We start from the raw sequence: 24,112 nt of genomic DNA on the forward strand, positions 1-24,112 counted from the left end.
TCGCTGCTATTGAAGATTGCTTAGCTCTGGTGATCACTCTCAGAACAAGAAAACATTATATTTCTGAGAGTGAAGAGTAGTGCCTAGGAGTAAGGAGACCCACATTCTCTTCATGTCGTTGACTTTGGCCCTTTGGGCAAGCCACTTAATTAATGAATATTTTGCCTTTTCAAGTTCAGATAGGAAAAATTATACCTCCTCATTCCCTTTTGTATCAAGCAGATATAAGAATAAAATTCCTTGATAGTATGAATGCTTCTTGAGTGCTAAGAAAACACTTAGAAATCTGAGACTTGAATGAAAAGCTGGAGTGGGCTGCCTTCGTTTATTTTAATTTTTTAAACAGCTTTTAATTGGTGAAATTGACACACAATAAGCAACATGTATTCAAAGTGTACGTATTGATAACTTTTGACATGTATACACCTTTGAAATTATCACTCAATCAAGGTAATTGTGATGATTTTTAAAAATTAGATACATCAGATACAAACTGGATTGTCTGAAACTTTATTGTCTGAAAAGGTTTTGCAGAGCAAGTCCTAGTAAAAGAAACAAAACCAACTGTATAAGTAACTAAAATGTGAACCTGAAAAAAATGAAAATATCAGTAACATGATCTTCAGACTAACAAACCCCACACTAGTTATTTCTAGAGAAGCATTCTGATTTTCCCTTTTATGCCTGTGACCACTCAGTGCTAGTAGCTGATGAATTCGTGGTGGGTTGAAAAGTTATGGTATTTCTGTAGTTTTTCCCAGGTCATGAGTCTCGGGCTACGGAAGCTCTGTGCTGGGCAAACGGACAGCGACTGTTTAGTGCTGGACTCAATGGAGAGATTATTGAGTATGATTTGCAGGCGTTAAACATCAAGTATGCTATGGATGCCTTTGGAGGACCCATTTGGAGCATGGCTGCCAGCCCCAATGGCTCTCAACTTTTGGTCAGTAAGCAACTACTGGTAATTCAAACCAAGATTTCTCTTGTGCCCACTTAAACTTGCTTCCCTATGTTCATAGGAAGGTGAAATTATATTATAGCATGTAGCAACTCCAGTCTAAGCTAGATTCCAGCAACTAAGCAAGCAAGTGTATCTGGATTCCAATACGAGATACAAGATTGGGTTCTTATTGGGGATTTAAAAATCCCTTGTCCTTTGGCACTCTTTCTGCTGCTACTTTGGACCTTGTTGATTCATTTATGAAACCAGAGGTTTCAGTTTGGTTCTGCATTTCCCAAACTGTGTTCTTTGGAATTGAGAGATGTAGAAACTGTTTTTTGTTTTGTTGTGCCTTGTGTTTTATGATAAATTTTGTTTCAGAAATACGGCATACTAAATCCTTCTGTAGATTCACAACACACATTAGTATATCAAAACTTCTGATAGGTCCTTCTACAAGTCAACTTGTGGAACCATGTTTTTCCAGTGTTTCTCAAAAAATTTTTGAGCACAGACTTAAGACTTCCCCCCAGCAGAGGGCAGACAGCAGAAGCAAGAAGAACTACAGCCTGCACCTGTGGAACAAAAACCACATTCACAGAAAGAGACAAGATGAAAAGGCAGAGGGCTATGTACCAGATGAAGGAACAAGATAAAACCCCAGAAAAACAACTAAATGAAGTGGAGATAGGCAACCTTCCAGAAAAAGTATTCAGAATAATGATAGTGAAGATGATCCAGGACCTCGGAAAAAGAATGGAGGCAAAGATCGAGAAGATGCAAGAAATGTTTAACGAAGACCTAGAAGAATTAAAGAACAAACAAACAGAGATAAACAATACAATAACTGAAATGAAAACTACACTAGAAGGAATCAATAGCAGAATAACTGAGGCAGAAGAACGGATAAGTGACCTGGAAGACAGAATGGTGGCATTCACTGCTGCGGAACAGAATAAAGAAAAAAGAATGAAAAGAAATGAAGACAGCCTAAGAGACCTCTGGGACAACATTAAACGTAACAACATTCGCATTATAGGGGTCCCAGAAGGAGAAGAGAGAGAGAAAGGACCAGAGAAAATATTTGAAGAGATTATAGTCAAAAACTTCCCTAACATGGGAAAAGAAATAGCCACCCAAGTCCAGGAAGCACAGAGAGTCCCATACAGGATAAACCCAAGGAGAAACACACCAAGACACATAGTAATCAAATTGACCAACATTAAAGACAAAGAAAGAAGATATAAGAATTATAAATATATATGCACCCAACATAGGAGCACCTCAATACATAAGGCAACTGCTAACAGCTATAAAAGAGGAAATCGAGAGTAACACAATAATAGTGGGGGACTTTAACACCTCACTTACACCAATGGACAGATCATCCAAAATGAAAATAAATAAGGAAACAGAAGCTTTAAATAACACAATAGACCAGATAGATTTAATTGATATTTATAGGACATTCCATCCAAAAACAGCAGATTACACTTTCTTCTCAAGTGCACACGGAACATTCTCCAGGATAGATCACATCTTGGGTCACAAATCTAGCCTCAGTAAATTTAAGAAAATTGAAATCATATCAAGCGTCTTTTCTGACCACAACACTATGAGATTAGAAATGAATTACAGGGAAAAAAATGTAAAAAACACAAGCATATGGAGGCTAAACAATATGTTACTAAATAACCAAGAGGTCACTGAAGAAATCAAAGAGGAAATCAAAAAATACCTAGAGGCAAATGACAATGAAAACACGACGATCCAAAACCTATGGGATGCAGCAAAAGCAGTTCTAAGAGGGAAGTTTATAGCTATACAAGCCTACCTCAAGAAACAAGAAAAATCTCAAATAAAAAATCTAACCTTACAGCTAAAGGAACTAGAGAAAGAACAAACAAAACCCAAAGTTAGCAGAAGGAAAGAAATCATAAAGATCAGAGCAGAAATAAATGAAATAGAAACAAAACAATAGCAAAGATCAATAAAACTAAAAGCTGGTTCTTTGAGAAGATAAACAAAATTAATAAACCATTAGCCAGACCCATCAAGAAAAAGAGGGAGAGGACTCAAATCAATAAAATTAGAAATGAAAAAGGAGAAGTTACAACAGACACCGCAGAAATACAAAGCATCCTAAGAGACTACTACAAGCAACTCTATGCCAATAAAATGGACAACCTGGAAGAAATGGACACATTTTTAGAAAGGCATAGCCTTCCAAGACTGAACCAGGAAGAAATAGAAAATATGAACAGACCAATCACAAGTAATGAAATTGAAACTGTGATTAAAAATCTTCCAACAAACAAAAGACCAGGACCATATGGCTTCACAGGTGAATTCTGTCAAACATTTAGAGAAGAGCTAACACCGATCCTTCTCAAACTCTTCCAGAAAATTGCAGAGGAAGGAACACTCCCAAACTCATTCTATGAGGCCACCATCACCCTGATACCAAAACCAGACAAAGATACTACAAAAAAAGAATATTACAGACCAATATCACTGATGAATATAGATGCAAAAATCCTCAACAAAATACTAGCAAACAGAATCCAACAACACATTAAAAGGGTCATACACCATGATCAAGTGGGATTTATCCCAGGGATGCAAGGATTCTTCAATATATGCAAATCAATCAATGTGATACACCGTATTAACAAACTGAAGAGTAAAAACCATATGATCATCTCAATAGATGCAGAAAAAGCTTTTGACAAAATTCAACACCCATTTATGATAAAAACTCTCCAGAAAGTGGGACTAGAGGGAACCTACCTCAACATAATAAAGGCCATATACGACAAACCCACAGCTAACATCATTCTCAATGGTGAAAAACTGAAAGCATTTCCTCTAAGATCAGGAACAAGACAAGGATGTCCACTCTCACCACTATTATTCAACATAGTTTTGCAAGTCCTAGCCTCGGCAGTCAGAGAAGAAAAAGAAATAAAAGGAATACACATTGGAAAAGAAGAAGTAAAACTGTCACTGTTTGCAGATGACATGATACTACACCTAGAGAATCCTAAAGATGCCACCAGAAAACTACTAGAGCTAATCAATGAATTTGGTGAAGTTGCAGGATACAAAATTAATGCACAGAAATCTCTTGCATTCCTATACACTAATGATGAAAAATTTGAAAGAGAAATTATGGAAACACTCCCATTTACCATTGCAACAAAAAGAATAAATTACCTAGGAATAAACCTACCTAGGGAGACAAACGACCTGTATGCAGAAAACTATAAGACACTGATGAAAGAAATTAAAGATGATACCAACAGATGGAGAGATACACTATGTTCCTGGATTGGAAGAATCAATATCGTGAAAATGACTCTACTACCCAAAGCAATCTACAGATTCAGTGCAATCCCTATCGAATTACCAATGGCATTTTTTACAGAACTAGAACAAAAAATCTTAAAATTTGTGTGGAGACACAAAAGACCCTGAATAGCCAAAGCAGTCTTGAGGGAAAAAAACAGAGCTGGAGGAATCAGACTCCCTGACTTCAGACTATACTATAAAGCTACAGGAATCAAGACAATATGGTAATGGCACAAAAACAGAAACATAGATCAATGGAACAAGATAGAAAGCCCAGAGATAAACCCACACACCTGTGGTCAACTAATCTATGACAAAAGAGGCAAGGATATACAATGGAGAGACAGTCTCTTCAATAAGTGGTGCTGGGAAAACTGGACAGCTACATGTAAAAGAATGAAATTAGAACACTCCCTAACACCATACACAAAAACTCAAAATGGATTAGAGACCTGTATGTAAGACTGGACACTATAAAACTCTTAAAGGAAAACATAGGAAGAACACTCTTTGACATAAATCACAGCAAGTTCTTTTTTGATCCACCTCCTAGAGTAATGGAAATAAAAACAAAAATAAACAAATGGGACCTAATGAAACTTCAAAGCTTTTGCACAGCAAAGGAAATCATAAACAAGATGAAAAGACAACCCTCAGAATGGGAGAAAATATTTGCAAACGAATCAACGGACAAAGGATTAATCTCCAAAATATATAAACAGCTCATGCAGCTCAATGTTAAAAAAATAAACAACCCAATCCCAAAATGGGCAGAAGACCTAAATAGACATTTCTCCAAAGAAGGCATACAGATGGCCAAGAAGCACATGGAAAGCTGCTCAACATCACTAATTATTAGAGAAATGCCAATCAGAACTACAATGAGGTATCACCTCACACCAGTTAGAATGGGCATCATCAGAAAATCTACAAACAACAAATGCTGGAGAGGGTGTGGAGAGGGAACCCTCTTGCACAGTTGGTGGGAATGTAAATTGATACAGCCACTATGGAGAACAGTATGGAGGTTCCTTAAAAAAGTAAAAATAGAATTACCATATGATCCAGCAATCCCACTACTGGGCATATAGCCAGAGAAAACCATAATTCAAAAAGACACATGCACCCCAATGTTTATTGCAGCACTATTTACAATAGCCAGGTCATGGAAGCAACCTAAATGTCCATCGACAGACGAATGGATAAAGAAGATGTGGTACATATATATAATGGAAAGACTTCCCGCCCCCCATTCTTACCATTAGACTGGGTACTTTCAGAGTTTTAGTTTTCTGTGATGGGTTTATGATTTTTTTAAAATTTGTACTATTTTGTAATATCTTGACGTATCTCCATTTAGGTGACACAGTTAATGGGTCTTTTATTTAGGCCGTGGGTGTCTAGCAGAGACATCCTGTGAAATCCTATTTCTCCTCCATGTCCTATTCAGGAATTGGGCCACTAATTGGTCTGCTTTCTGGCTAGGACATGAAGACTGCCAGGAACACACTACCAGTTTCTTGCTACCAGTACTTTTTCCCTCTCACAAACTATTTTTCTCTTTCAGAACAAGTGTTAGCTTGAAGGAGGAAATGTATATATTTGTAAATAGATATATTTAGTTCTACAAAATGCTTTCTTTATTTTCTACCCCCTTTTCCATAATAGGTTGGCTGCGAAGATGGATCTGTGAAACTATTTCAGATCACCCCAGACAAAATCCAGTTTGAAAGAAATTTTGATCGTCAGAAAAGTAAGGGTTATTTGTGGTGGGGCAGTGAGTAGTCTTAACAAGAAGTTATATTTCTGTGCCACTGGGGATGGGATATTTTCCCATGGGTCCAGGTAATATTTTATCTATATGCTAACTTTCTGTGAGTGCAGCGTATGTGCTAGGTGCTATCCTTAGCTCAGGTCCTCTCCGTTGTGTAGCATAGCTATGATTGCCTGGTTAAGTAATAATACAGGAAACTAACAATCCAAAATAGGAAAGCGAGTGTTTCTGTGTAAATCAATTTGTTAGTTCTCACTTATTTTTGTGAAGTTTTAACAAATGTGCATAAAGTCTCAAAACTCAGATTTTTCTTTAGGAGCTGTGGTTCTCAGTTCTACTGGTACATTCAAGTTGAATGGGGGAATTTTATAAACAATTGCCCCTGTTCCACCTGGACTGACTGACACTGACATCCAGAACAGAGGCTGGCAAACTATTTCTGTGAAGACACCAGCTAGTAAATATTGTAGGCTTTGCAGGCCATATAAGTCTCTGCCAACTCTTGTCATTATAGCACCACAGTCGCCCTAGATAATACTTAACAAATGCGCATGGTTGTGCTCTGGTAAAACTTCATTTACAAAAACAGGTGGTGACCCCGATTTGGCCTTTGGGCCATAGTTTGCTGACTCCTTTTCTATTATCCACTTTTTTTTTTTAACATCTTTATTGGAATATAATTGCTTTACAATGGTGTGTTAGTTTCTGTTTTATAACAAAGTGAATCTGCTATACATATACATATATCCCCATATCTCCTCCCTCTTGTGTCTCCCTCCCACCCTCCCTATCCCACCCTGACTCCTTTTCTAGAGAGTAGTGTCTGATGTGTTCTCTGTATCCAATAGTAATATTTATCCTCTGCTAATCAGATCCCTGTATTGTTTGTTTTTAATATCTCCTGGGTGTTCTTTTTTTAATTACAAAGGTGATATAATGCTTGGTAAAAATGTCATGCATTTAGCCAAGTGTGAAAGAGAAAATAAGTGTCTCATTTCACTCTGTAGGCAACATTTTGGAACTAGTCTAGACTTTTTTGTATATTCAGATAGACAAATACATTCACAGGAGTGCTTGTACTTGTTTTTCAGCTTATTTTTTCATTTGATGTATCACAGACATCTTTCTGTGTCAGTCATGCCAGTCTGCATGGCATTTCATTTTATGGTGTTCCATAATTTATTTAACCAAACTCCTATTGATGGATATTAATTTTGTTTTTACTACTATAGCCAGTGCTGTAATGAACATTCTTATATACACTTGGGCATTCCTGTAAATATTTCTTTTTTGTTAAATTCCCAGTGCAATTACCATGCCAAATTTGCACGTTTAAATTTTGTTAGGTTACTACCAGATCACCTTCAAAAGGTTGTGCTTATCTATACTCCCATCAACCATTTATCCATTATTAAAAGTAAGTATCAAATATGTCATCGTGGGTCCCAGGGCAAAGTTGTCCCTCACCTGTTATAAAACAGTCCTTTGCAAGAGTGCAGTAAATGAGCTTTAAGACTATAGAATGCTAGCCCTGTAGATCTTTGTGGAAGGAGAACTCAGTTACCCTTTGCTGTATATTTATGTGTATGTCACTTTCTCTTTTGTTGTACAACTCCCAAGGTCGAATCCTGAGCCTCAGCTGGCATCCCGCTGGTACCCACATTGCAGCTGGCTCCATAGACTACATTAGTGTGTTTGATGTCAAATCAGGTGACTGTTTTTCTCAGTTCATTTGGGGTGTGGGTCTTGTTTGTCAGAGTCACATTTCTGGGTTTCCAGAAGCTTGTGACCTTATGCTTTCATGAACCTTCTGAGATGCCACCATGAATTTCACTTCTTTGTTGGATTACTACTGCTGCTTTTAGGGGAATCTTGGTTCTTCAATGGAATACAGTATTTTTCATCATAAGAATTCACGCTAAAATTTGCCCTTAACCGGTGAGACATTTACTATGAGCAATCAGTAGAATACCTATTTATATATACCAATTCTTTGTAAAAGTGGGTGTCTGTATTTAAGGAACGTAAGATCTTGGTAACATAGTTGGTGAGACTTGAGATCAGAAAGATAGAGAACAACGTGCTTCCTCTGTCCTTGGCCTAGAGAATTGGCTGATGGATTCCTTCAGTGAGGAGACTGACTTCAACGTGTTAGGTGGCTGTGTCTGTACTCCCCGCTAAGATGAGAGGAAACACAGGGCAGGCATGTCGCCTTTTTCTTTTTCCTTAGTGCTTGAGCAAGTTTTTTATTATCAGTTATATATGCATATAGTCAAAGAATTCCTTAAGTCTTGTTACAAAAAAGCAGCAGTCCCCCTATATCCCTTCTCCCACTCCTCAAAGGCAGCCACCTGCAACTCTTAGCTAATTCTTCTGGTATTTATCTTTATGCTATACATAGTACGCTTAAAATGCTTTATTTTATTTTTTTCAGTTTTAGCCCATTATGTATTGACTTCCACTATTTAACCCTCTTTCTCTGCCCTTTGCCACATGTAGCAATATTTCCTCCTGATCCTCTCAGTATGGTTATGTTCTAACTTTGTTCAGATTAGCAGTTGATGTTTTTATTTTTAGACTATATAGATACAACTTGCATAGTAAATTTCTTTTCCTTTCCTGTATGCTTTTTGTTAATGCTGAGTGCCTGTCTCTGTCTCTCTTGTGTGTATGTGTGTGTGTGTGTGTGTGTGTGTGTGTGATTGAGATATATATATATATCTCTCTCACTAATTCATCTCCACATTCTTCCAGTTGTATGATTTAGGCTCAGCTACATCTGGGTTTTTTTCCTGTTTTTTGTTTGTTGGTTTGTTTGTTTTGGCCACGCTGCGCAGCTTGCGGGATCTTAGTTCCCCCACCAGGAATTGAACCTGGGCCCCTGCAGTGAAAGCGCCAAGTCCTAACCACTGGATCGCCAGGGAATTCCCACATCTGGTTTTCTTTCTATCACTTTTATCTCCTTGAAGGATTCTCTCCCAGAGCCTTCTGCCCTGCTCCAGCTTAGTGGAGCCAGTTTCTGGGCCTACTGCACAACTCTGAGATCTTGAACTCTGGTTTTTCAACCATTCTGGAGATCCCCTTTGCTTTTTTCTCCAGTAGAGTTCCCTGTTGCCAAGTCATTCACTTTCTTAGTTTATCACTTTGTTTGATGGATCCTGAGAAAGGGTTTCTGAGAAAGAATTCTAGGTTGGAAATTACTTTTCCATAGAATTTTGAAGCCGTGGTTCCATTGTCGTCCAGCTTCTAGTATTGTTATGGACTCTGATGCCTTTCTGAGGGTAGATCCTTTATGTGGGTTTTTGTGGTTGGTTTTTCCTGGGAGCTTTTAAGATCTTCCCTTTATCTTTACTGTTCTGAAATGTAATAATTATGTTTCTTGTTGTGTGGATCTGTTAACATCAATTGTATTGGACAACTTGGTAGGTTCCTTTAATCCAAAAACCCATGTTTTTCATTTCTGAGGAAAATTCTTATAATTGTTTTGTAAAGGAGTTTCTCTCCATTTTCTCCTTTCTGGAATTTTATTACTGGAATGTTGGCTCTTCTAATTTTCTTTCTTTCTTTTTTTCTTTTTCCCCCTTGTTATTTTTCATCTCTAACTTCTTACTCTGCTTCCTGGGAGAGTTTGTCATTTTTATCTTTCAGTCCTTTTATTGAGGTTCTCATTTCTGCCATTCATTTCCAGAGTTCTTTTTTGTTTCCTGAATGTTCTTTTTTACAGCATTCTCTTTTTGTTTCATTATGCAGTATACTAACTCTTCTCCAAGACTATTCATGGTAATATTTGTGAAGTGTTCTTCGCCCTGGCTTTTTCCCACCTTGTTGTTTATTTTTTTCTGGTCGTATGTTGGGCCTCTGCCTTTCACCTTGAGGCTTTCCTCCCGTGTCTGGAGGTTCCTCTCATCACCGCACGAGTGGCGCTGATCACATCTGAGCTTCATTGAGGAGTGGTCTGCCTGGACTGTTAGTTTGGGGATGCTCTCAAGACAGGCTCTTTAGATCTTTTCTCTTGTGCTGGTCATATTTCTCAGAAATGTTTTTTGTTCTCCTGCCTGGTGATAACAAGCCCAGCCATCAGCATTCTAAGAAGAAAGCTGGTGTTCTCAATACAGAGTTATAACATTTCACTTAATCTGTGTTCCGTGCGTCACCTCTGTTTCCAGACTATCTGGAGTCACCAGTTGCTGAGTCTTCTGAGGATTCCATGGTATAAATCAGGTGGTTTCTTGGCTTTTCCTACTGCTGATTTGGACTAAGTTTTAGGGTTCTGCTAAGTCGGTTACTACTCCGTGTCTGCTTTCCAGTTCCCCAAATTTTGGCACTATTGTCTTCTCTCCCTTTCTCATGGGGATTTGGAAGGGAGCAGAGTGTAATGTGTGCGTGCAGTTGGCTGCTTTTCAGTGAAGCCTCAAATGTCTCGTTTCCATTTCACCTCCCCACCAAAAATTCCTTTTGTCTGCACCCCCCCCACCGCTGCCCTTCTTCTTCAGGGAACCGTTTTGGTGTTCCAAAACTGAGTTCACCATAACCACTATTTACTGGCTCTCTGTGGTCTGTGCTCAGGCAGCTGACTTACCAGATGCCTACCACAGGCAGCTTCTGAAGACTGAGGAGAAATAAGTACCATTCATTGCGGGCTTTGCTTTCTTTTTCAGGGAGCGCTATTCATAAGATGCTTGTGGATAGGCAGTATATGGGTGTGTCTAAGCGGAAGTGTATCATATGGGGCGTGGCCTTCCTGTCCGATGGCACCGTCATAAGCGTGGACTCTGCTGGGAAGGTGCAGTTCTGGGACTCAGCTACCGGGACGCTTGTGAAGAATCATCTCATCGCAAATGCTGACGTGCAGTCCATTGCCATATCTGATGTGAGTATAGTCCCTTTTTGAGCAGTTCCTGTACACCCTGGGGCATGAGTAGAGAAGGCCGTGTCAGTGGTGTGCCACAGACACTGTTCCCTAATCCTGAATGTTGTAGTGGAGGAAGATTGAGTTTAGGACAATGCATCTGAAAACCCACACAATTTTCCTGAACACTTATTCTCCAACAGTTGTTAGAGAATATTCTCTAAACGATTAGTTAGCAGAGAGGTTTTCTTCAGACACTCCCTGTCCCCAGTTAACCCCTTCTGATTGTAGATAGGGCACAAGTACTCTAGAAGAATCTTGAGAAGTGCTATTTCCTCTCTCTGCCTGACTGCTCTGCTTCCTATCTTGGAACATTAGAAGGTAATTTTATAGTGATTTCAAAAATACTGATTTTTCTCCTATTTGTATAGGAGTTAAAGCAGATTTGTATTGAACATGTGTGCCTCTTGCCATCTTGTAACATGAATTCTTAATCAGAAACCTTTGGATATTTTAGCAGTGAGGCACAGGAAGTGATTTTGAGGTTTTTTTGGGTTTCTTTTTTTTTTTTTTTTTTTTTTTTTTTTATTTAAAGGAATTCCTTTATTTTTATTATTTATTTATTTATTTATTTTTGGCTGTGTTGGGTTTTCGTTTCTGTGCGAGGACTTTCTCTAGTTGCGGCAAGTGGGGGCCACTCTTCATCGCGGTGCGCGGGCCTCTCCCTATCGCGGCCTCTCTTGTTGCGGAGCACAGGCTCCAGACACACAGGCTCAGTAGTTTGGGTTTCTTTTAATGTTTATTGGAGTATAGTTGATTTACAATGTTGCGTTAGTTTCTGCTGTACAGCAAAGTGAATCAGTTATACATACACATATATCCATTCTTTTTTAGATTCTTTTCCCATATAAGTCATTACAGAGTGTTGAGTAGAGTTCCCTATGCTATACACTAGGTCCTTATTAGTTATCTGTTTTATATATCGTAGTGTGTTTACGTCAATCCCAATCTCCCAATTTATCATCCCCACCCCCGCTTCTCTCCCCACCCCGTAACCATAAATTTGTTTTCTACATCTGCGACTTTGTTTCTGTTTTGTAAATAAGTTCATTTGTACCATTTTTTTAGATTCCACATGTAAGCGATATTATATGATATTTGTCTCTCTGTCTGAGCTTTGAGGTTTGTTGACTAGATCTGTTATCTTTACGTAATTAGTTTGAGTGTTATTTTCTTACTTAAGTGTTTCTAGTGTAGAGATCACTCCTGCTTCCTTTTCTTGCCTGTAGAATGTTCCTATCCCATTTCCACAGTTTTTCCCATGAGAACAATTTGTTAGTGCTAAAGCCCTATAAAACATGTAGATGTCACATATAAACTATAATTGAAGTCAAGGTTTAAATGAGTGGGAGGAATTCTCCTTTTAAAATAGAGTTTTGATCCAAAGTGGTTGTAATTATTAGACAGTAAGACTTAATTATTAAATTTAGTACTATTTAAAGTGTAATTATTTAAGGATTATGCACCTGTTCAAAGACCAAAGAAGATGTATATTTATTACTATGGAACAATTTCCAGGATATATTGGTAAGGGGAAAAAGCAGAACAGTATTACAGTGTATAATATAGTATATAATAGTGTATTAAGGAAAGGTAGAGCAGATTTATATATTAGATATTTATATATGAGATATTCTAGGACTTCCCTGACGGTCCAGTGGTTAAGACTCAGCGCTTCCATTGCAGGGGACGTGGGTTCAATCCCTGGTCAAGGAACTAAGATCCTGCATGCTGCGCGGCATGGCTAAAAAAAAAGAGAAAAGAAAAGAAACATATTCTATGTGTATACAGTTTTGCTAGTATATACATAGAATATCTCTGGAAATATTGAAAATGCAAATAATGACAGTTTCTGGAAGAAAGTTTTTGGGGGGTAGGTGGAAGACAGGTGTAACTTGTACTGTGTACCACTTTATACTGTCTGATCTTCTACCTTGTGCCTATATTACTCTATTGCATTAAGTCTTTTTTTTTTAATTTATTTATTTATTTTTGGCTGTGTTGGGTCTTCGTTTCTGTGCGAGGGCTTTCTCCAGTTGCGGCAAGCAGGGGCCACTCTTCATCGCCGTGCGCAGGCCTCTCACTATCGCGGGCTCTCTTGTTGCGGAGCACAGGCTCCAGACGCGCAGGCTCAGTAATTGTGCTTCACGGGCCTAGTCGCTCCGCGGCATGTGGGATCTTCCCAGACCAGGGCTCGAACCCGTTTCCCTGCATTGGCAGGCAGATTCTCAACCACTGCGCCACCAGGGAAGCCCATCTATTGCATTAAGTCTTAGATACAAATGATTGTAACATGTCATAATTTTGTTATCATGGGAAAGAAGAAATACTTTTATTAAACTATGAAGAGTGGTTTTTTAAATGTAAAATTCATATTTTATAAGCACATAATGTAAGCTTTTTTTTTTTTTTAATTTTTATTTATTTATTTATTTATGGCTGTGTTGGGTCTTCGTTTCTGTGCAAGGGCTTTCTCTAGTTGCGGCAAGTGGGGGCCACTCTTCATCGCGGTGCGCGGGCCTCTCACTATCGCGGCCTCTCTTGTTGCGGAGCACAGGCTCCAGACGCGCAGGCTCAGTAATTGTGGCTCACGGGCCTAGTCGCTCTGCGGCATGTGGGATCTTCCCAGACCAGGGCTCGAACCCGTGTGCCCTGCATTGGCAGGCAGATTCTCAACCACTGCGCCACCAGGGAAGCCCAATATAAGCTTTTATAATATAAACTGACACAATGCTTTTTTAAACATAAAATTTATATTTTACTTATTGAAGAGCTTCTTGAGACTTAAACAGAAATTTTTTGTCATATCACTTTTACGCGTATATAAAAAGGAAAGTATGTGTGAAATAAAATGATTAGGGTATTCCTAGAACTTCTTCACGTTCAGAGTTGGACTCTGAATCACTTGAACTCAGTTATTGGGGTCCATGTTTCTCACACATGCCTCCCAGCCATCCACAGTGTTGGTAGAAGATGCTCCAATATAGTCCCAAGATTTTCTTTTAGGCTTTTGACAACTGTTCTGCAAGTTGTTTTTGTTTTGTTTTGTTTTGTTTTATTATTATTTGGCTGCATCGGGTCTTAGTTGCTGCGTGTGGGATCTTCGTCATGGCCTGCGGGATCTTTCCTTGTGGCGCGTGGGATCTTTCCTTGCAGCACACAGGCTCTTCATTGTGGCGTGCAGGCTTCTCTAGTTGTGGTGCGGGCTTCTCTCTAGTTGTGGCGCGTGGGCTCTGTTGCCCCGTGGCATGTGAGATCTTAGTTCCCCAACCAGGGATCAAACCACGTCCCCTGCATTGGAAGGTGGATTCGTGACCACTGGACCACGAGGGAAATCCGTATTCTGCAAGTTTTGATGTTCATTCTTTATCTGAAGATGTCACATAACACAGGTTAACAGATATAAATATTTTGATTTCAGAGATGTTAAGATGTGGGAAAATGTGTGCCTGAGAATCAAGGGATTGTGGTACTTTTTTTTTTTCAATTGAAACATGCAATTGTACAAATTCCAGTCCTCAAAAATGCTTATCACAAACTCTGGAGTTGGGCAGACTTGGGTTTGAATCCCAGTCATACCACTTAATAGCTACACGTGTCTTCCTTGGGCAAGTTGCTTCTTTCTAAGTCTCAGTTTCTTCCTCTGTGAGAATAAGGAGGTTAGTAATACATGCTGCATGGCGTCTGAGGAAAGATTAAATGGGTTGTGCTTGTAAAGTGCTAAGTAGAGTGTCTGGCACAGCGAGTGTGCTATTGCCATTTTCACATCTCTTTTGACACCAGTCCTAATTTCGAGGCTTTTCTCCATACTCTCTTGCCAGAACAGATGGTTATATTTGGATTTCTTTTCAGTGGTTTCTCATTGACTAAAGAGTGAATTGTGGCAAACACCCAGTCCTTTGATCTTCTTAGAAGCCTTTCACCTCCATCAAGTAGGCAAGTACTGATTCCTGCAGGGAGTTGTAGGGAAAATTTGCCTTCATTTAGAGGTCAGTCCTGAGATTTTTTGTTCCGTGTGAAGCAGTCACTCTTTGATTAAGTTAGTGTGTGTGTGCGTGCGTGCGTGCACTTGTGCGCCCCCCCCCAGGTCTGTTTTTCCCTTGCTTCATTCCTGTTGCACCCCAAGAGAGCCCTTTTCTTTTGTTTGCTTTTCAGTTCTTTTATGATTCCACCTCAGGGAAAGAGAATGTGGAGTGATAGGCCTCCCTTCCCAGTTCTTCTCTGTAGGTAGTACTTTGAGCAAACAGCCACTTGAACTCTTTAGTGGAGGTGATGGAGAGAGCGTGTGAATTCCTAAGCGGCTCAGTATTTCCACTTTTGCCTTAGGCTAATGGTTTTCAAATAGTATCCTTAGAGGAGGTGAGGGAGAGGCCTGTGCCCGGAGCAAAGGCTTTGGCGGCAGATACAGACAGGTAAACTCTTGAAATTCCAGTTTCCTTATCTGTGTAAAGGGCTATTAAATGATGATGGGGGGAAAAAGGGTAACATCATAACTCATCCAAACATGAAATGGAAGTATGTCAGAGATTTTCTGTAACTCATTAACTAATGAGGGAACCAGTAAGTTACAAGCAGTTCTAAGGGAGAAATCAAAGAACACCGTTATGTAAGGCCATCAGGAATGCTGAAATGATTTACAAATTGTTGCAGGACTCAGTGTCCACAGGACAATCATCAGCTGCATTCTACCAAGCAAAATTCTTTTGCATCTCTATGCAAGAGAATCTTTTGCATCACTCTCAGTGTTTTTACAATTTATGGAGTTGTAAAGTAGCTCTAGGACAATCAAAGGGCTCACCAGACAAGGACACCAGTACTTGTTATGCTCATTTCAGTCTTTTATAGTTTCTCCTGATAGGACAGATGATACTTAACCTTGCAGGTCATTGAAGGATTAGAGATGATATGACATACAACGTTCCTAGCACAGTCATTGTGTAGTTGATGACAGCTACATGCTCACATGTGTTCAGACATCTCACTTTTCTTGACTGGCTCACCTACTCTTTACACTGTTTGATTGGTTAACTACTGATCCAGGTTTCTGATTTTTCTCACTACCCTATCAAGCCTCCTGTTTTGTTTTCTTACTCAAAGTTATGTGCATTTTTAAAAACGAGTTAAAATGAAAATGGTTTTGAGATTATAGAGGAATTTTAAAAAGTAGTTGAAGACACAGTAAGACCTTTTAAAACTAACAGAAATCCTCGTGCTCAACATGCTGACAAGAGAGAGCCTTAAACTGGGGACCAGGGAACCTGCATCTTTGTGATATTGGTCAGGCCACTTCCCCTCCTCAGCCCACCCTCTCTTCATCTCTAAGAAGAGGACAGTGAATTTTAGGGTTTTCTAAGCTTCAGTCTTTTGACTGTCAGTTTTGCGACCCCTCCCCTTTCCCCAATATTGTTGCTATTCTAATGAGGTCTGGTTTGCATTATATGAAAGCACGCTAACAGTTTGAAGTACTTACTGTTAATTTTGTCAGTAGGGGGCGCTTTGTTACCTATGCATGAACTTGCTCCCCTGATGGAATTGTTAGCTTCTGGAGGAAAAAGACCCCTGCAACCTCCCTTCCAATTCTGGGCATAGGTTTTCCCCCTAAGCTGCCCAGACAGAAAACCTCGGGGAATATTTTTAAAACTGGGCCCTGTTTTGCTCAAATGTACCTCCCTAATGATTTACTTTCTCAGCAAGAAGACAGTTTCGTGGTGGGCACAGCCGAGGGGACAGTGTTCCATTTTCAGCTGGTCTCTGTGACTTCCAACAGCAGTGAGAAGCAGTGGGTGCGGACAAAGCCATTTCAGCATCACACTCACGACGTGCGAGCCGTGGCCCACAGCCCCATAGCACTGATATCTGGAGGTGGGTTTCAGTCTTGGCCGGGGCTGCTTCATTACTCTGCCCAGCTCTGGTTATTTTCATGTGGGAATTTTTCTAATTCCGATATTTTTTCTCCTCTCCCTCCCGCTCCAGGCACAGACACCCACTTAGTCATTCGTCCTCTCATGGAGAAGGTGGAGGTAAAGAATTACGATGCTGCTCTCCGAAAAATCACTTTTCCCCATGTAAGTATCATCCTCTAATGCCCACCACGCCCTCATCTCCCGGTCTGCCTGTCCCATAAGACAGCACAGCTCACTCTTCTTGGGCAGATCTGTTGGCCTTCTGTAGTTACCTTCTTCTTCTTTCTTCCTTCTCTTTCTAAGGCAAGCCTCTGGCAAAGATATTTACAGGGGCCAAGCGATTTACAGTAGCATTCCTAGTTCAGTTTCTGGGGAAATCATTCCCTTTTCCCAGTAGGTGTGGTTTATGGGGATTTTGTTTGTTTGTTTGTTTGTTTTTAATTTTTTTAAATAAATTTATTTTATTTATTTTTGGCTGCATTGGGTCTTCGTTGCTGCGCACAGGCTTTCTCTAGTTGTGGCGAGCAGGGGCTACTATTTGTAGCGGTGCACGGGCTTATCATTGTGGCGGCTTCTCTTGTCGCAGAGCACGGGCTCCAGGTGCGCGGGCTTCAGTAGTTGTGGCACGTGGGCTCAGTAGTTGTGGCTCATGGGCTCTAGAGCACAGGCTCAGTAGTTGTGGCGCATGGGCTTAGTTGCTCCGTGGCATGTGGAATCTTCCCGGACCAGGGCTCGAACCCGTGTCCCCTGCATTGGCAGGCGGATTCTCAACCACAGTACCACCAGGGAAGCCCAAGGCTGGACTTTTTATTATTCTGGGTGGGAGCAGGAGAATCCAGGCTTTCAGTGTTCCTTCTAGGTAAATCAGTCATCTTTCCAGGCTAGAAACTCTTCTTCCCACTACCTGCTTCTACATTCCATTCAACCAGTAAACCTTACTGTGTCTACCTCCTCGTTCTCTCTTGAATCTAGCCATTTCTCTTTGTCTACACTGCCATTAGCCTAGTTTGGGTCAGTGTCTTTTCTCTGGATTTCTTTACAGTAGTTTGTTAACAATCTCCTTTTATTTAGATTTGTGTCATTCCAGCCTGTTCTCCATTGATCCGTTCAAAAAGCAACTTTGTTCATCCCTCCATGCTTAAATGCCTTTGTTGGTCCTTGTTGTCCTCAGCGTAAAGACCTAATTCCTTAGCATGGCTTATGAAACCTGTCTTGATCCAGAGAAGACAGCCTCCTCCCTCACCTCTGCTCTCACGCACTTGCAGTACCCCCACCCCCATCTGCACTCAGTCTGGCAGTTCTGAAAGACTCCTTTTTATTCCCTCTAACGCTGTCTTCCCTTTGAGCTATTTCCCGTGCCATCCCTCTGCTTGGAACGTCCTGCCCTACGTTCTTCGCCTGAGTACTCTTTACCAGTGAGCCTCATCTGGGCGCCTGTCTTTACTGCCATGAGGCCTTTCTACTTCTTTTCATTACGTACTGTGCTTAGCCATGTTAAAATTCTTTGCACACTTAATGTAATTGCCTGTTTAATTTTATGTCAAGCCTTTAAACTATAAGGCTGAGAGCAGTAGCTAGGTTTTTATTTACCACTATGTTTTTAGATCCTAGGACAGTGCCTGGTGAATGGTAATACTTAGGAAATATTTATCAAGTAAATGGATTTTAACGGTAAAAAGTGTTCTGAGATGTTGCTGCTGTATCCAGTACTGAGGCAATAGATGACTCCGGCTTATTTATGTCTTTTTGATTCTTGGATACAGCGACGTCTTGTTTCCTGTGCAAAAAAGAAGCAGCTTCTCCTGTTCCAGTTTGCTCATCACTTGGAACTTTGGCGACTGGGATCCACAGTTGCAACAGGTAAGATGGGAGAAAGTTTTTTTCCAATAAGAAAACTGGAGATAGAAGCCAGAAATGGCAGTTGAAATTCTGCTTGTGGAAAAATGGAAGTAGATTTGTCTGTGTCCGTTTGAACTTATGGTTTCCCACCCACTAGGTAGAGCAGAGGAGTTCCTCAGAGTGTTAAAATTGTTAGCAGGACACTGAATCATCAGTGAAAAGTTTCCAGTTCGGTATGGTGCACTGCAGGATATAGTGGTGCTGAGGGTAGTGGAATCAAAGTTCTCCCTGGCTAGACTGGGATCAAAACAGGCTGTTGAAAAATGACACGTTTTAATGTGGGGTTGTGACGGGCCTGCAGGAAAAAGAAGGTTGTGCGGATCGTACCAGGGTGACAGCCTCATGGCCTTAAGTATGACATACCTGTTTGGGTCCTGTTGTTTTATAGTAGGTTAGAGGCTTTTGCTTTAGGCTCCAAAATGAACAAATGAAGTTGAAGTCGAGGCCACACAAACTTCATTTCCATCCACCTGCATGCCTGGCTGTGGGGAGCGGCTTCAGAGAAATAATGGTGTGCCCTAGGCTGTATCCAGGGCACCCAAGTAGAAGCTAAGGAAGTGCTCGCTGCTTTCCTCTTTGTATACATACCCCCAGAAAACTGTAAGCTTACTACGTCAGACATTTTTCTGATTTCCCAGTGGTAGAGATTTCTTTCTACCCAGGAATGACTTTTTAGAAGAAAAAATGTGTGAATAACCTTTCTTTGGGAAGAAAAATATAAGGGATATTTCTTGTTCCAGGAAAGAATGGGGATACCCTTCCACTCTCTAAAAATGCAGATCACTTACTTCACCTCAAGACAAAGGTAAAGAAATTTAACTGTGTGTTCAGACTCTGAAATCCAGAACATTTTTCTCATTCTGAATTTTGAGGGTTTCTTACTTGACATCATAAACTGTTTCAAATCTAAAATTATTTGAATGAAGTACTGTCAAAAGAGCTGGGTTTCCTATGATTGTAAGTCAGGCATTCAGAATTTATTGGATGAATGAATACAAGAAATTCGTTTTTCTTCTTTTGGTATTATTATGAAAATAACATGCATAGTTTTTAAAAATTCAAATAATGCGAAAGAGTATGCAATGAAAAATGAACCTCCTTCTTAACCCCCACCCCCCCCCCCAGAGATGATCACTGCCAGTGGTTTCTTATATATTCTTTCAGAAAAAATTTTCACCCATGCGTGCATGTGTATACATCCTTTCTTTCTACAATAATGGGACTATACTATACAAACAGCTTTGTGTCTTCCTTTTTAAAAATCTTTATTTTAATTGCACAAATATTTGTGAATACAGTCTTACCATGAAGAATTCAAACAATATTGATAATTTATATCCTTGCCCAGCTCTTTAATACTAGTCCCCTCTCCTGCAATAATTACTGTTAATTGATTAGCTGTATACCCTTCTAGATCTTTTTCTGTGTGTGAGAATACGTATGTGTGTATATATACGTACTTACATACACTCAGATGTTTTTTGAGTTTTTATTTTATTTATTTATTTATTTTTATTTTGCTGTGTTGGGTCTTCGTTTCTATGTGAGGGCTTTCTCTAGTTGTGGCAAGCGGGGGCCACTCTTCATCGCGGTGCACGGGCCTTTCACTGTCGCGGCCTCTCTTGTTGTGGGGCACAGGCTCCAGATGCGCAGGCTCAGTAGTTGTGGCTCACGGGCCCAGCTGCTCCGCGGCATGTGGGATCTTCCCAGACCAGGGCTCGAACCTGTGTCCCCTGCATTGGCAGGCAGATTCTCAACCTCTGCGCCACCAGGGAAGCCCTGAGTTTTTTGAATTACATAAATGTTACACTAAACTTTTCCGGTGTTACGCAAATTTTTTCACTTAATATCTCTTACAGGTCTTTAAAGCAGGTTGTCATTGACCAAAACAGAAAATCAGTCCCCAAGTCACTGGGCCTCCAAAGCTTCACTGCATTAAATGCCTCCCTGCTCAGGTTTCTAAAGTTAGGGTTTATTATGAAGCTACCCATGAAGTATGCAAAGGGCTGAGATAAACTCATAGGATTCAGAGACCTTTGTTCTGGGTTTTGGAAATCAAAGCCACACCACTTAGATGTTCTACCTTTGAAATAATCATAGTGACACATAGCATATGAGTGTCAGGATTATGTGTCGGTATTTGTGGATACATTCAGAGTGGCAGGAGCTTGAGGATTCATGCTATAGTGAACCTTGTATGAAGTTTTACTTGACTATTCATCCTGCTTCCTAACGTTACCAGGGTCCTGAGAACATTATCTGCAGCTGTATCTCCCCATGTGGAAGTTGGATAGCCTATTCTACAGCTTCTCGGTTTTTTCTCTATCGTTTGAATTATGAACATGACAACATAAACCTCCAAAGGGTAAGTGATAACCCCAGGTCTGGTTGAATAAGAAGAAACCTTATAAGTGGGCGATTTTTGTGTGAAGTGGAAACGTCCTGGATATGAATCCTTGTTCAGTGAAAAGCTATTTGGAGAAATCTGTTATAAAACAGTCTCTTATTGCCATTTAAAATTATGTTTTTGGAGGATAGAGAAATGCCAGAAAGTGGCAGTAAAGGTTCGGCTTTTGAGGAGATGACAAGGGGGGTGGATAGGTTACAGTAGGCACGTCTGTGTTCCAGGCCCTTGGTTGATTGGCTGCCTTGGAGACGGGAAGCATTCATATGATTTAAGCCTGACTGTGATTATTTTTGATGGGCTCTGGGTCTAACTTCTCTCTCTCTCTCTGATTTTTTGTTACTGGTTCCCCCAAGGTTTCCAAAATGCCAGCGTTCCTTCGCTCTGCCCTTCAGATTTTGTTTTCTGAGGATTCAACGAAGCTCTTTGTGGCATCAAATCAAGGGTCTCTGCATGTCATTCGGCTGCTGGAGGGAAGCTTCAAGCACCTGCATACTTTTCAGCCTCAGTCAGGTGAGAAGTTGGTAATTGGCCATGGGAGAGAGTTGTCAGTCTCGATGTTTCTTTTTTTCCATTTAAACCTCAGTTGTTGGGGGTTCACTAATGCTCTTTTCTGCCCTACAAAAATTACACTTTCACTCACATGTTTGCGATTTAAAGTAGAAGGAGATACCTGGCAAGTGAAAACGCTCGATGAAATCTGAAGTGTTGCTCACACCTACTCGTTTCTCACTGGGTTTTTGATTCCTTATTTGGGGCCAGAGAAGTTTCATCACCCTCTTGGAGTTCTGTTAGCAGAGCAAGAAGAAAGTTAAATCATCTGTAATCCTGACACCCAGAAATAACTACCATTATTATTTTATATATTTCCAGTAGGTGCTGGTTATGTAGGTATTTTATGGACATGTTAATCTTTTTGGTTGTTTGTTTTTATAATGATGAGCTTATACATACAGTTTCATTACCTGTCCTAATGCTTATGACCACTTTTCCATATGTTTTGAGAACATGAGTATGCATGAATGAGTGACTGTGTATAGATAACTACTGATGAGTTAACTGCTAAGGACTTAGTACCCAGTACTTCCCATGGACCTTTTTCCTTCTCCCTTTTTCTGGCTTGTAGTGACTTCACTGTTATTTAGACTCCATCATCCTGGAAAATCAACTTTTTAAAATCAACTTAAACTCTCACTGTTCATAAGCTGCCCCAGAAGCAAACAGGAAAAGAAACATACAAATTAGGAGTCAGATGAAGTAAACTGACAGTATTTATTGAGTACCTGTATATGGTTTTATTATAAAACTTATATTATTTACCTTGCATTTAGCACTCCTTTAAATTTGGGCTCTGCATTATGTATATAACTTTATTTCTTCCTCCTATCTCATCTCACTTCCCCGTCTAGTCAGGCTAGTTTCTTCACAGCCCTCAAACCTATGTGTTCCTGTCCTTGTCACTTAGATCACGCTGTTCTCCATCCTTTTCTACCCACCTCGCTCATCCTTTAGCATCTGGTTTATGTCTAGTTATAAAGATTTTTCATTGTTTGGGGTTGTTACATGCAGCACTTACTTTGGCATATAGCATCACTGTCTGATTTTTATCCCACATGGGTCTTCATGATGCCAGATTGGTTTAAAATTCTTTAATGACAAAGATGGCTCATATGTGCCCATGCTCCCTTAGTGCTAAATATACAGCTAGTAAATTAAAGATATGCCTCGGGACTTCCCTGGTGGTGCAGTGGTTAAGAATCCACCTGCCAATGCAGGGGACACAGGTTCGATCCCTGGTCCAGGAAGATCCCACATGCCGCGGAGCAGCTAAGCCCGTGCATCACAACTACTGAGCCTGCACTCTAGAGCCTGCAAGCCACAACTACTGAAGCTCACCTAGAGCCCGTGCTCTGCAACAAGAGAAGCCACCGCAATGAGAAGCCCGCGCACCACAACGAAGAGTAGCCCCTGCTCGCCACAACTAGAGAAAGCCCGTGCACAGCAACCAAGACCCAACACAGCCAAAAAAAAAAAAAAAAAGTTATGCCTCAAGCCTATTTGCTGTTTGTAACTTTGTATAAAAAACATCTGATAGGAAAGGAGTTTGAAACAATTAAGGTATAGATTTTGGTGGTAGCTCTTACCCTGATTCTCCTTTCTCATGGTAGTTCTGAGCAGGTGCTGCTTTCTGGTTTATCTCTCTGGCTCCTCTTTCCATGAAGGATGGCTAATTAAATTAAAATAGTAGACAGTGTAGCATCTAGAACTTATCTGCAAAACTATCTAGAAATTGTCCTATGAGTAATTTAAAAGCGAGGCTCTTGCTGGCTTTCGCCATCATTTTTAGGTCAGGGCTGGCTGACTGTGGACACTGAATTCAGAGGCTTAACTACTGTTTTGTCCTCACAGGGACAGTGGAGTCCATGTGTCTTTTGGCAGTCAGTCCAGATGGAAATTGGCTAGCTGCATCAGGTACCAGTGCTGGAGTCCATGTGTACAACGTGAAACAACTAAAGGTGAGCATGAGGTTTAGTAGCAGAAAACAGGAGGAAGTTAGCTCTGTAGTTATAAGACTTAAGGCCCATTGATATGACCCGGAAAATTGCTGGACTTTTTTTTAACCAAAAATTTTTCCTGTTTTACTTGTTTGGAACCCAAAAGCTATAATCTAACGTTAAAATCAGTCAATGGGAACAGTGAAACCACTCATGCACAGAAATTTGAAATTAAGGATTTATGAGTAATGAATCTACATCCAGATTATGTCTGTATTTTGAGGAGGAAAATTCTGATTTACCCAGATGAATAGATGCAGATAGTAACAATTTCCTTTAATAGCTTGCCTTGTAATCTCAAGGTATTTTAAAATTAAACAGAAATAGGAATAGCAGGAAAACATTTTTCACTAATCAGTGATGATATTGCCATTCAC

At 40.2% G+C, this 24,112-nt stretch overlaps 1 protein-coding gene across 1 annotated transcript in view; it reads left to right on the plus strand.

The window, feature by feature from the left end:
- Positions 1 to 24,112, plus strand: part of UTP4 (UTP4 small subunit processome component) — a 32,825-nt gene that overhangs the window by 2,834 nt on the left and 5,879 nt on the right. The window contains exons 3-13 of the mRNA XM_036834026.1: positions 752 to 943; positions 5,960 to 6,044; positions 7,686 to 7,775; positions 10,724 to 10,935; positions 16,665 to 16,836; positions 16,948 to 17,039; positions 18,641 to 18,737; positions 19,517 to 19,581; positions 21,019 to 21,141; positions 21,537 to 21,693; positions 23,590 to 23,696. Of these exons, the coding sequence (XP_036689921.1) occupies positions 752 to 943; positions 5,960 to 6,044; positions 7,686 to 7,775; positions 10,724 to 10,935; positions 16,665 to 16,836; positions 16,948 to 17,039; positions 18,641 to 18,737; positions 19,517 to 19,581; positions 21,019 to 21,141; positions 21,537 to 21,693; positions 23,590 to 23,696 (1,392 nt within the window). The remainder of the gene's footprint in view (positions 1 to 751; positions 944 to 5,959; positions 6,045 to 7,685; positions 7,776 to 10,723; positions 10,936 to 16,664; positions 16,837 to 16,947; positions 17,040 to 18,640; positions 18,738 to 19,516; positions 19,582 to 21,018; positions 21,142 to 21,536; positions 21,694 to 23,589; positions 23,697 to 24,112) is intronic.

The sequence above is a fragment of the Balaenoptera musculus genome, chromosome 19 (assembly GCF_009873245.2).
Source record: "Balaenoptera musculus isolate JJ_BM4_2016_0621 chromosome 19, mBalMus1.pri.v3, whole genome shotgun sequence".
NCBI lineage: Eukaryota > Metazoa > Chordata > Mammalia > Artiodactyla > Balaenopteridae > Balaenoptera > Balaenoptera musculus.